Source organism: Chelonia mydas, chromosome 8, assembly GCF_015237465.2.
Source record: "Chelonia mydas isolate rCheMyd1 chromosome 8, rCheMyd1.pri.v2, whole genome shotgun sequence".
Lineage (NCBI taxonomy): Eukaryota > Metazoa > Chordata > Testudines > Cheloniidae > Chelonia > Chelonia mydas.
The window spans coordinates 59,944,602-59,958,484 of record NC_057854.1 but is presented as its reverse complement, the minus strand read 5'-3'; the positions used below and the strand labels follow the sequence as shown (position 1 = coordinate 59,958,484).

The 13,883-nt window shown below is 38.0% G+C and overlaps 1 protein-coding gene across 3 annotated transcripts in view; it reads right to left on the bottom strand.

The window, feature by feature from the left end:
• Positions 1 to 13,883, bottom strand: part of RO60 (Ro60, Y RNA binding protein) — a 34,700-nt gene that overhangs the window by 12,614 nt on the left and 8,203 nt on the right. For 2 of the 3 annotated variants that reach the window (XM_027825424.3, XM_007062985.4), the window contains exons 2-8: positions 11,821 to 12,421; positions 10,706 to 10,926; positions 10,250 to 10,396; positions 6,092 to 6,229; positions 3,332 to 3,448; positions 2,148 to 2,261; positions 62 to 208 (exon numbers count right to left, since the gene is read on the bottom strand). In XM_027825424.3, coding sequence (XP_027681225.2) covers positions 62 to 208; positions 2,148 to 2,261; positions 3,332 to 3,448; positions 6,092 to 6,229; positions 10,250 to 10,396; positions 10,706 to 10,926; positions 11,821 to 12,400 — 1,464 coding nt within the window. In that variant the 5' untranslated portion in view covers positions 12,401 to 12,421. Of the gene's footprint in view, positions 1 to 61; positions 209 to 2,147; positions 2,262 to 3,331; positions 3,449 to 6,091; positions 6,230 to 10,249; positions 10,397 to 10,705; positions 10,927 to 11,820; positions 12,422 to 13,883 lie in introns of those variants that run through there. The other variant, XM_043521576.1, reaches the window with a different exon arrangement.

The following is a 13,883-nucleotide window of genomic DNA, read 5'->3' as shown; positions in this document are numbered from 1 at the left end:
AATATTTTTTCCACAATTGTATGAGAGGACAATGATACTGTATTATCAGAAGGTTATTTACCTCTCTGTACTCCTTTAGAGCAACTGCAGGATGAATATTTCCAGCAAAGGTCTCATTATCAGTGAACACAATAAAGACATCAGCAGCTGTGTGTGTTTTTTGAGCCCATATCATTGGAAGAGAACAATCAGTAGCACCCATTGGAATCTAAAAATACAGAAGAATACTATTGAGAACTGTATAGGGCACTTCACCATAAAATCTGGAAGTATTACAGTGATATCTTATAAATATTATCCCTTCATATTAACAGCTATGATTAACTATCCAACAGCAACGTGGCCCTGAAATTGAATAGTACAAAGAAGGACATGAGAGTTAACAGTTTTCCTACTTGTATCTACCATGAAGCATTCAATAGGTTACTCTTTCTTTGACATTAATTGCATTAGAAACATTGAACATAAATGTATCAAAATATATTTTATAAATAAAAAATAGGTAAAACACTGCCATTTGATAGCTTCTATAAATTCAAGGTATTTAAAAACAATGATGTTTATGTATAGAGCTGGTTGAAAATATTCCAGTGATACAGGGTTTTTGTCAGAAAATGCAGATTTATCAAACCTGAAGTGTTTTGTTGAAAAATATTGGGTTTGAGGAACCTTTGATGAACTACAGGTAGGATTCCAACAGTGAAACTAAACAAGAATCATGTCAAGTTTAGTCAGTAGCTACTGGGTCCCAAAGAGCATATTTCCTCTTGGAATCACAATGTGTTGTCTCCAAAACAAAATTTCACCCCCCTCCCCCGAGAATTTTCAGTTTGTGAGAAATTTCTAAAAATTGGGTTTCATTGCTACCGGAAATGAAACCAAATTTCAAAATACTGAAATTGCTATATAAAAATTTCAAATGTCAAACGATTGAAAGTTCCCACAAACTGGAAATTCCAAGTTTCAGCCAACTCTAGATATTTAGAAAGTAGTCAAAAAGAATTTGTGAGCAATTATGGATAAACTGAATGTAAATTTCTCTGAGGATGGTTCTTTTTTTTTTTTTTGGGGGGGGGGGGGGGGAGAACCCTAAGGGACTCAAGTATAGCTTACAAGCAACTCAATACATTGAATTTAGCCTTAAAAAACTATGTTTAACTTGAGTTGGTTTGAGATAGATGTAGAGGAAATATGATACCTCAAGAATATGAATTGCAGTCTTTACCCTTCAACAAAATTGGCCAGTGCCAACAAAATTGAAAACATACAGAAAAATAAGGAGTAGCAACATAAAGGGAAAATTAATAAGTTTAGTAATTAAGAAAAGTCTTTCTGATAGACAGACAGTGAAGTTTTTCCCTTACAACTTAGTTATGACGACAAACTCAGCAGGCCCCATCCTGCAATGCAACATGCATGTCCACTGAAGTCCATGGAGTTCTACATGGGTGCACAAGTCTACCCGTGCTCATCAAATTGTAGGACTGGGCCTTGGATTTTGGCCTTTTTTATTCAGTACTGTAATCAGAGGCTAACCTAACCATTGATGGCAACTGGAGTCTTATCCAACTGCAATGGGCTTTGGATAAGTCACCAGAGGAGTTTATTTCCAAGAAACTGATAAATTTTATGGCACATACTGTTGTAAAGCACAAGTTAACAGCAATGAAAAGTATGAATTAGAACATTGCAGTGGCTATGCAGAATTGAAGATATAAAGATGATTCTTTATACAGTTGCTTTGAAAATGTAAAGTACTTTAAGTACTATATTACAAAAAAAAATTACACCATATTGCCTTACAGAATTTATTGTATGCTCATCCATTTTTTTAAGTTTATGAGACTATGTGCCAATACCACTTCCCTAAAATGAAGTGTAGAACTATTCAGATAGTAAAGTAATATGATTTGCTCGACATAGCTTTTCAGTAGAAATCAGATATATTAAGAAAGGAAAAACAAGAAGAAGATTTTACTAAAACGTATAATAAATTCGCAATGAGGATTAATTAGAAAGCAAATATTAGAAAGCAAAAATTAGAATGCAAATACTAAATTATCCAAATTATGTCTTAATTTTTGGCAATAGATTTATCAGAATTATACAGTAGCTACAGTACAACAAAACTAAAAGTGTTCACATACTTCATACATTTTCACTAATACTTGAGGTAATGTCATGTCTTTCGTCACTGGACAGGGGACCATTTCATGTGAAAAGGCAACAATATTGGAATCTTTCTCTGTGCGTGCAACAACCTGGGAGAAAAATAAGGTTTCGGGGAATTAGGTCAAGTATTTTAATTATGTCACTTTGAAATTATCTGCAGTTTGTTTTGTGATAATTCGACATATTTTCTACTGAAAACACAAAGCATCAAATTAAAGTAATACAGATATGACTGACCCCCAAAAAGTGAAGTTAATGTTTCAACTCTACCCTTAATTTGCAGTGTTATCCTAGAGTGCCTAAATATTGCAGCAATCCAAGATGAACTAATGGACCTAATCACTATAATAAAAAAACCTTAATTTTTAGTTTCCAGATACAAAGTTTGATTTTTTTCTGTTCTCTCTCTCTTTCCTTCCTTTCTTGTTATAGGAAACTGACTACATTTTGAACATGGTACATTTCTATTTTTCTATATTCCTGAAATTTAAGCAGCACAAGTAATTTCATTTTAAAGTTTAAGTTTTAAAAACAAAATTGACTGCTATTTGAAAAGTGCACTGAAGTATTTTCCTAAATTACTAATCCCCTGCAAAGTAATTTTAAAACCTAAGAAAGGAAAAAAAGTATGTATTTTCCTCACAATTTAAAACATTATCATCCTTTCTAAATTAAAATTCCACATGAGTGAATACATTCCTCAAAGCATGGCTTGATGAGATGGATTCATGTATTAATATTTTCCCAAATCTCTTTCAATTCAGTCTGCATTGTGCTTCAAGGAAAGTGATTTTAAGTATTTTCCGATAGAGCAAATAAAAGCAGCCTGAAGACTCTTCTAATATATGTTGGGTACCAGCCTAGTATTCAGGCTGCTCTTATTGATTCTGGTTACCAACAGTCTCCAGGTGCCTTTCTAGCAACCATGCATAAGGGTGTCCTGGCCATATCTTCTATGCCAGAAGCCAGGAGGGGGTTGGCACAGAAGCTACTTTTGGTGGCCCTATGCCACTCACAGGTTTCACCAGGCTTAAGGAATCCTCTAGTGGCATCTTGAAGGCATCTTTGTGCCAGAAGAACAGTACAATACTGACTTAGTGTTCTAAATAATCAAGCCTAAAGAATTCTGGATCGCTACAAGAAAAGATCCATTTCTTACCATACACATTGCTGCAGCAACTGTACTAGCATTGAGCACGCTGCCCAAAACTTTTTGTGTCATGGAAGCACTGACATCAACTGCAAGCAAGAAACGCTTTCCTGTTGGTTCCACTGTCTAAACAAATGAGAGAAAAAAACCCATATATATAAAAATCTCAAAATACTGATTTATCTTCAATTCCCTCTCCCAGGAGAGTATATTTAAAAGCAGTTAAATAAATCGAGTGAATTCCCCCTCTCTTTTGACACAATATTAAATTTTTAAACAATTACTAAACCTTTGCTACAAAAATTCAATACTATGTTAAACATTACATTTACATAATGCCTCTCATGCAAAAGATTTCTAAAATGATTTGCAGAGCCTTTTATAAAAATGGATAACTTTACCAAGCTCTGAAATACAAAGCCAATCCTATACAAGTAAAAACTACACAATAAGTTTTAGGAGGAAAACAGCAACTTGAGCTGTCAAAGTAAATGGGAATTTAGCTTGACAGGAAGAAGTTACCCATGTTTAAATCTTGCCAAAAAGGAGATTAAATAATAACCCTGGCTCAGGTAAAAAATGTCATCAATTAAGATTTCAAAACAAGTGGTCAGGACCCCCATTTTTCATTTTATCTGAAAAACTGCATCTCTTAAAACAATTGCCCATGGAATCATGCTGGGGTATTGATTCATTACAAAAATTGTCAGAAAAGTACCTCCCTCTAAATCACCAAATCCACATAAAGTTCTTTCATGGGAAAAATGAAACTAACCATACTACCAGCAGCTGAATTCAATTTAGCCAAACAATTATTTTGGTATTGTTTAAATGCAAAAGTACTATGACTTCAAAATATTAGTGACAGACCTTACAACACAGTGTAACCTTTTAAGAATTACACACAGCTTACTTCAACATTTACCAGGATTTTTTTCCTGGAACAGTAGATTAGTAACTAGTGTTATTATAGAACTAATTAACTGGTGCATAAATATCTGAAAGTAAATGGACACAAAAATGTGGCAATAAAAGGCAGTCTTGACTTCATAATATTCTATATTCAGGAAAGGCCCTAACACCCAAGGGAAAAAACAAACAGTCCAACCAACCAAAACCAAAAACTAACTAGCTAACCGAGTGTTTTGGTTAACTCATCAAAATCATCACTTTATTGCTTAGCTTCATTGTTCATATATTCCGCAGCTGAAACTGCTGGTTATCTGAAAACATCATCATACTGTGTTTTACAAAGTGGAACGCTAACAGCTGATGAAAGACAACTTTATTACGTAATAATTTCATAACATGATTTAGTAATATATTTTTATTTTGTGCCAATGCTTTTTAACAAACATGGATAGCTACAAAAGTTAAAAGGACACTATAGTTTAAGGTGCCTAAATAAACGTGGGGAAAATTCAATTATGGGGAGAATACTTCTCCCCTAAACACTTCAGCTATTAATCATGCTTATCAGAAAGGCACATTTATATCACAGATCATAAAGTTCTTTAAAGCTGACTACATCTCATGATTAGACATGGCTAACAAAATGGACAGCATAAAGTCTGTCCCTAAATTTAAAATAAACAACCTCCCCACCCCCAACTCGGGTGACCAGATAGCAAGTAAAAAAAAAAAAAAAAAATCAGGACCGGAGGTGGGTGGTAATAGGTGCCTCTATAAGAAAAAGCTCCCAAAATCAGGACTGTCCCTATAAAATCAGGACATCTGGTCACCCTACTCCCAACATTAGGCTACGCTTAAACAAAAAAACAGAACCACCACCCATTTTGGGCCATCTAGGTTTAAAAAACCCACCAGCAATGCACTGGGTAGTTGGAAACAGACCCACTTGCACTATAAGAATTAAGGCAGTAGGCAAAAAGTCCTTTAACAGTCTTGATGTAACAGGGTCAGCTCCCACCTCTTGCAAGTGCCCCTTCTGGTTGGATGTGTCTGCATCCTTTCAGTTTTGGTGACCCCTTTCAGTGGTTCTTAGACAGTTTTTCCAGTGACTCAGCCCTCTTACCGAGTCTCTCACACTATCTGCATATGAACAAGAACAAACCCTTCTGGGGTATACAGTCCACCAGGGTCTATCTCAGTACCCCATTGGTGGTGTTTCTCTAGCCCTCTCCGGGCTCAGTCTTTAAGTAATCCCGATCCGGTTATGGGACCGTATCCCCAGGGCTTCCTCCCTGGAAACACTATCTTCCTGCGGCCCTCCCCAGGCTCACTCCCTACTCAGTAGCAGCCAGCCAAGAGCTCCTTCATTGCTCCCCGGGGCCCTGCTAGCAAACTGTCTTTGGCTCAGTCCTAGCAGCCAGCCAGAAGCCTCTCCTTCCCCTGGTCCCTGCCAGCAGACTGTCCGTGGTCCTGCTGCTCTTCCAGCCAGACATGCAGTCTTTTCTTCTCCAGCTCCAAGCACCAGCTAACTATTGCTTTGTTCTTCACCTCCTTTTTTATGGCCCTCCTGGCCCCGATTGGATGCTTCCTTGCAACCACTCTAGGCCTCTTGGAGGACCACTTCACTGCTCCTTTCTGGGAATGGGTATGGCAGAATCCTGAGGCCTCCAGCAGGGGGCCTTTGGGCCTAGTCCACCCCATCATACTTGGACAGAATTTTAGGACCAACCTCAGTAAGTAAGAATACTCATCTGTCTTATTGCTTACTCTGCTTTAAACCACTCCAGATATTTGGAAAGCCAGGCTTATGACTTCTCTAGCAGAGATCTACAACATGATAGTTAAACAGACCATTACCTTGAATGTTTTGTAAAAAGAGGCATCAAGAGCTTCTAAAATGTCTTTATCAGGAAGCCACCGAAGTTTTCCCCGGTTTCCATGTCCTGTTTTGTAGGTTTCTAATGCAACCAAAACATGGAATGGATGTATTCGAGCCTATAAACAAAACATGCTTTAAAAATACATTTAAAGTACAAAGAAGTTCAATTATTGCAGCAAATATTAACTACAAATTACATTCTCTCTCTGCAGCTGCAATTATCTGCCTTATTTTATTGTTTCTTCACATTTTTAAAATACAATTATAGGCACTTATCTAGTGCTCTGTCCACTTATTTCATAAATTAAAAATCACAAGAAAATAAAAACAAATGGCTACGCACAAATATATCCACTTTAGTCCCCACATCCCTTAACAACAACATATTTAAAGAGAGAAAAGAAGGTTATGGAGCTGCTTGCACCTCCGTCCCCTTTCTGGTCTGAGTGCACCCTCCTCAGCTGTTCGGCCTCATACCTTTATTTGACTCAGGGTGGAACTTAGCAATTCTCCCACTCTTAGACCTTGACCTGGATACAATTACCCTTCAAAAACCAGTGATATGCAGTGACCAACAACCTTCTTAAAAACAAAAGTATTTTTTATTTAGCAGTAGGAACAAAGCTTTAGAGAAAAATTATTTTAAAACAAACAGTCTACACGCATGTCTATCTTAACTAAATTCCCACCATTTCATGATGGCGACCTACGTAAGCCTAGCTTCTCCAGACACCACAACAGATTCCTGTGTCTAAGGCTAGTTTCAGTCTGGTTCCTTGCTTAGGTCTCCTTTTTAAAACGTTCTAGAGTTCTTTGTTCTCCTGTGCCTGGAAGGTCTGAGCCATTCCTGTTGAAACCAGTTTCACAGGCTGGCCATAGGCCAGAGACAAAATAATTAAGTCCAATAGTTTTGGCATCGTCCCTTACAAACTCTTAAGTGTTTGCTGATAAATGGCTATATTGAGTGATTCTTCTCCTTCCAACCTACATTGCAGACAGCCCAATTGAGTTAAACCAATGTAGTCATACAGCAAACAATAACCCAACAACCAGGCCAATACAGAATACAAAATTATTACAGGGAACCCCCAGAAACTTCACAATGAACTTTACAGTATGCCCCAAAGGTTAACAAGTCTGGGCTCTGGCAAATCAGGGAGGTAGGGTGAAGCAACTTAAAAAAAAATTCAAGGACTTAACCACAGAATTTTTTTTCCCAGTAGCTCTCTCTAGGAGAGAACTCCAGATCCACTGCCTCTGCTAATCTCAACTGTGGCAGTATACCATGGCATGAATCACTCAGCTAATCAGGTACCCATACATTTAAGGCTTTATAGTTATAATCAACACTTTGAATTCCACCCAGAAGCTTACTGGAATCAGTGCAGATCACACAGCACTGGTCTGAAGCGCTCCCAACATGCAACTCCACTTAATAAGCAGACTGCAGCATTCACACTACCTTCAGCTTCCAAATAGTCCTAATGTGTACCCTGTGCACAGTGCATTAAAGCAGTCTAATCTTGAGAGTTAACAAAAGCATGGATAATTGTGACACCAAGGTCCTCTCTCTCTCTCTCACAAAACATACACAAAATTGCACTCTTTTGATCAGGCACAGATGGAAAATCTCCACTAAAGCACCCAGGCGCATCCCAGGATCTAACAATAGCATCATATTGTCACCTGTTTTACAAATTGCAGTGGTACTCCCTCTGAGGGGCACGGGTATGAGGGTGCCCACCAACATAAACTCAATTTTCTCTGGTTTGATTTGCAGCCAGCTAGCTCTCACCCATGCCCTAAGTTAATCAAGGCATTAGGTAAGTTGTTCCACTTCTCCAGCTGGATCAGATGCAATGGAGATGTAGAGTGGGGTGTCATAAACCTACTGACTGCATTGCAGCCTATGTCTCTTCATTAACCCTCCCAGCAATCATATACACATTCATCTAAGTGACAATATCAATCCCTGCAGCACCCTACATGAGTGCTTGGGTCAGAGCTGAAGTTGCCCATAAACATCTTTAGAATTTTTTTTAAAAGAACAGAATCAAACAGCAGCAGCTCCACCCATCCAAACTTGTTCGCAAACAAGCCAACAAAAATCTCATGGTCAACTGTACGACAGATCCAAAAAAAAAAAAAAAAAAAAAAAAAAATCAACACAGATACTTTTAGACCAATCTAGTATAAGATGAAAACATCAACAATTCAAAGTAATAACAAAAGGGTGGGGGGGGGGGGGGGGAGACCTTTGCCTGGGAATCTTCTAACTTGGAAGATTTGAGGGACAGAATACAATCCTGTTAAGAATTCTCCGTCTTAATAACTGAAAGAGATTTCTTTTAAGTTGACCTACTATAGCACTTAAATAGGGTTTCATCTCAGAGCTAAGTGGAAAAAAGAAATCCTTTTTCAAAATTGGAAAGTTGTCATTTTTATGTATTAAATATGAAAGTACGCTGCCAAATTCAGTTATTTGAAACTTACTTTTTTGGAAAAGTATTGTGTTAGCCTATTGGAGTGGTTCCCGAACTTTTCAGGGTCATTCTCCTCCTTGTTCGTGTCCATACCCATGCCTCCTGAAGCAGCATTCAGGCTATGCGGACAGGGGTAAGGGAGCCGAGGCTGGGACCGCAGCTGGGGGGTGGGGCTGGGAGCAGAGCTGCGGCGGAGGCTAGCAGCTGGGGCTGCGGCTGGGTGTGGAGCCGTGGTTGAGGGCCAAGGCTGAGGGTGGCTGGAAGCAGGGTTGGAGCAGAGCTGGGGCCAAAGCAGGGCTGTGTGGTGCTCCCTCCCTGCCCCCTGTGGGGGCTGGCCTGGGCCCCGATGTGCCCCCCTGAATGTTCCCCCATAGGGGTTGCACCCCACAGTTTGGGGACCACCAGTCTATTGTCTGTTACGTAGTTTAGCCACTGTTTTTTATTTTGCTTTACTAATTTATTTTTCCCTCATTTTGTTCTCCCTAACTGGTGTTTACGTAGCTTGCTTGTGGCAGCAAGGAACTGTGCAGGTCCAACAAATCTAAACATGTACACACCTTCTCCCCTCTTTCATAATAGCTCCTCCCCTCTTTTGGTCACTCCTTTCCTTGCCAGTTCTGATGCTGTAAGCTTTTTGGAGGGATCTGGGAAAGAGGAGACCCTTTCTTCTGACAGGCTTCTGCTCTTCTGTGGGCCTCTTGGAGAGGATCCTGGAAAATGAAGATTCCCTGATTGCAGTCTTCTCTGCATCATCCCCAGTCCATGGAATGCCCAGGGAAGGAGCCATATGCCTTCTCTGCCTCCTGCTGAAGTCCAAGTGACTCATCCATCATTGTGGCAAGGACCAACCCACTTTCTTCCTTCATTTTCTCACCAAGTGCCTCAAAAGGCTCAGACAGTAACAGGGTGTGGAGGGAAGAGTGTCTCTTTCCCACTTATGCTTTGTCTTCCCTTCCTGTCTTGGCTCTATGCACGTCTCCTCCACATGCTTTCCTAGTTTCCTCAGGGATTCTTAGTGAGGCGATACCCTCACAATCTCATTTCTGCTCCTTCTCCTTTCTCAGGGCCCTGAAAACTGAAAGTACACCAGGCTGCTCTTCCACTCCATTCCCAGGCTTCTGCTATACCTATACTTTTCCATTAACAATAATATTAAAATTTCAGAAATTCATAAATTATAAAGTATTTCTAGTTATATAGCAGCAGCCAACCAAACTCTGAAACAGCAACTGCTGCACTTTTACCCCACTATTGGAGTAGCTTCAGAAAATCATGTTCAATTGATTAATAAAGCAGTGCATGAGAATGCTTAAGTTATAACATTAATGCATGAGACCAGCAAATGAAATTCTCCATGGCTCCAACTCAGGAAAACACTTAGTCAAATACTTAAAGTTAACTACATGCTCAAGTGCTTTCCTGAATCCGGGTTCATAAGCAAAGCGGAGTCAACTGCAGAATAGTAAGAAAGAACTTTCACATAAAAAGGTTATCTTTGATTAGCAATTATTGTATGTAATTGGATTTAACTATGTCAAAGCACACCTAAACATTTTTCATTGATACATACACTTCTGAAGTTTTTAAGAAATGCAATTTAGGAAGAGAATCATATCAGAAGTAAAAGCACTGAGTAGTGAAAACAGTTCTTACCTTTTTTAACAATTTCTCATTTCTCAGTCTTTCACACACCATTGCTACTTCTGGGCTTGCTGGTTCAAGTACTGAATTTGCAGTCATCTTTCCTAGATTCCTCAACATTGCTATAATGGGCATCTCCTGCAGCAATGCCTTCCACACCTGTTACAGTAATATATGGAAAGGGGGGAAAAAGATAATATTTTAATTTGATGAGAGACTCTCTGTCTGGTGTATACACAAAACATCAAGCAAAATATGCAAACAATGTATTTTAAAATGTCAGAATTATACAGAGAACTTCATCATGTTGATTAACTACTTATTAATGTTTTAAAACTCGCTTTAAGAGTTCCATTTGGATAAAAATACATTTTCAGCAATCCAAACTCATCAAGATATACAAGACAAATTTTAAAATGACACTAGTTATTTGATGCAAGATGTTAATATTTACATACACATACCCACCTCTTTAGATTTCAAATGGTTTGTCTGGAGATGCTCCCTAACTAACCTATACTCTTCTATCAAATGAATAACTTCCAATTCATCTTTCGTGTGTTTCACTTTCTCCACAGCCTCCAGATATTTTAACAATTTTTCAGTCTCAGAAGAAAATTCCTTGTCTTTATATGCCTCCTGGACTTCCTTCCACCCCTTGGTGATATACTTAGTAACTACAGCAAGTCCTATGAAAAGACAAAAATATTTCCCATTCAGGATTATGACCCTGGTATCAGAGAGTTCAGTAAGTCTGGCAGGAGAGTTGATTAGAAGGATGCTTTTAACTATGGTTTCATTCCCAGAACTGCTAGCCAGCTACCAATAGAGTGGGTCTAAGTTAGAACACTACAGTCATATACATTAAGCTGCACAATTCAGAATACTTTCCAAGATTTATTTTATTCACTGTATCATCTCCCCTTTGGAAGGCTGAAACTTAATACAGGTAGTTTTCTTTACAATGTTTTTTTCCCCTACCCTGTGCCACAGCAAGAACAGTGTTGTGAAAAATAAGGGGATAAAACTAGTCAGAACATTTAATGAAAAGATGACTGTCAATGTGTAAATGTATAAATATTTCAGTTACCCCAACATACTGCAAAGCATTAAAACATTTTGAAGTAATCTGCATTTTTTAAGATATAAAAATAGATTATATTTGAGGAGAAACATAAAACTGTGACCAAAGGTCAAAAATAATGAGGAAACAACAGATCTGGTTGAATAATGAAAAAAATAAATATATTTGCCAACTGCTGGGGGAAAAAAAAAAAAATCAACTAAATGATTTGAAAGAATTATTCAGCCATCTCTTGACAGGAGTCACAAAAAATAACGAAAGACCACATTTATTCTTAAAGAGTCAAGATAAACAGACCATATTTTCAAGCTATCAGCTTCTGTATTATTTCTAAAGTTTAACCTGCAGGATACATGGATGCTGAGAGACCACTACTCCATCAAGACCTTTAAACTTCCAGGACAGACGTATGCTAGAAATGAAAGGTTTAATATAGTATCTGATATACCATATTTTCTTAACTAGTCCAGTCTCAAGGCCAATAAAACATTACTGTTACCTTCACTGGCAGGTTTTAGGTGGGACAACCTCAGCAGATCTTTATGAGACCAACCATTTCTTTGTTTATATTTTGTAACTGCTAAAGCAACAGCCAGGCCATTCTTTCCATTGTACCAGTCTGCAACAGCTTTTCTCAGGGCACGGCCCCACATGCCACACTTCATGCCCACCTTCAGATCCTTTTTAAACTGGATGAAAGTAAACAGATGAGTTGGTATGCGGCAGACTTCAGAAACAGCCTTAAATGCTGCTTGTTTTGTTTTTGCATCAGAGCACTGTGAACAAATTGCAAGAGCAAAAAGCATGGGCTCCTGTTTTGCTGCCCTGCCTTCTTGGCTGAACGTCTTTATTTCCTGTACCACATCACAACCTTTGCCATCTTCAATCAGTCTTATTAAAACTTCAGCATTTTCAAAGCCCAGTTTCTGCTCCTTGATGTAGTAAGTGCCACCTTCTGAACCAAAACATAAGAAACGGTGGAGTCGATTCATATCTGTGACCTGCCATACATATCCACCTTCCGAGTTCAGCACCTGCTTGTCATTCAAGGGCTGCATTTGATTTGCGTCTTCATCCATTGCTTAAGAGTTTCAGGAAGCCTGTTAAAAAAAGAAAGAGTACAATTTTACTACAAATAAATGTTGAACTATATTGGATTTTTTGGCTCGTAACATTTCCTCCTCTTACATCTGTAGCCAAATGAGTACATCATATCTGTAATGCCTTCTCCCCTTGCCCCTTCTAGATTTACATTAAATCATAGTTCAGAACAGCAATAACATAGTCCAGTAAGCGCTTAAGTTACTAAAGGGCATCTTCAAGGAACATATTTAAAAATTGGGTTTATGCCCTCTTTGGCTTTGATGTAACATATAAACAAGTTGTGAAAAGGGTTTGCTTTAAACAGGGATATCAAGTTTGGTTTTAATTTCCCCCGAGTTTGCTGGTGGTCTCAAAGCATTTTTATTGTGAGCTCTAACAGCTTAACTGAAGGGGCAGAAGTACTCAATATTCAAATACATTCTTTATCCAAAATGTTAGTCACTGAAGTTAAGTAAGTGTTGATTTAAAAAAAAAAAAAAAAAAGCCATAAGCAGTCTGACTAAAAACCCTTTTCTGAGTGATGTCAGCATTTTACTAGTTCTCCAGGCAGGAAAGTCTTCCAGGGCAGCTAGGTCATGAATTTCTGTGGGACAGATTGTACCTAAAACTAGCAAAATGATACTAAACTTTATGAAGGGGGATTTTTTAAATTCAAGCTAATTAGAAAGAAACAATCCCAAAGATGAAAATTTAAATTCCTCAGAATCAGCATACAGGCTAGTTAAAGGTGACCTGCCAAGGGAAGGATGGTGTTTGTGCTCTTTCGGTTATAAAAGATTTTTTTTTATTAAAATTTATCATATCTTGTCCCCCCCATTATTTGCTGGAAGGCTGAATGAAGACACTGCATTTGATAAAGGTAGGAAACCTGAGCAACTCAGAATGCTAGAGAGTCCTAGACTTAAAAACAAAACAAAAAAACTGTGTATTTTGTTTGTTTGTTTTGGTTATCATCTATTTAAATGAAACACCTGACAAATAATGAAGACAAATTCCATCTTTAATAAAGATTCAAACACTCTTGTCCTTTCAAATGCAAACTGAGAAAGCTCACAAGCAAAGAGAGAAAGAGAAACAAAATACATCCCAAACCTTTCAGGTCTTGTTTACACACTGCTACACAGAGAACTAACATAATATCATCTGTAGGCATACCATATTCTTATTCCTAACCAAAATAAGATGCAACGCCATAAAATGTATATGGTTAAACTTAAGGTAAAAAGTTATTTTTTGAGAAGTAAAAATCCAGTTGTAGTATAGCCAAAAGAATCATATATCATAACAAATGAAACATAAGGTGGAAATTAGAAGACCTAAGAGGAAATTTGAAGATATAGACCTTGCATGTTATGTCTTGGGCTACTAAGTATCAGAAAGAACAATCCTTTGAGTGTCAGAGTATCTTCTCTATTACTAGAGAGTAAAAGGAGCAACAGAAAAGAACAAATATATTAG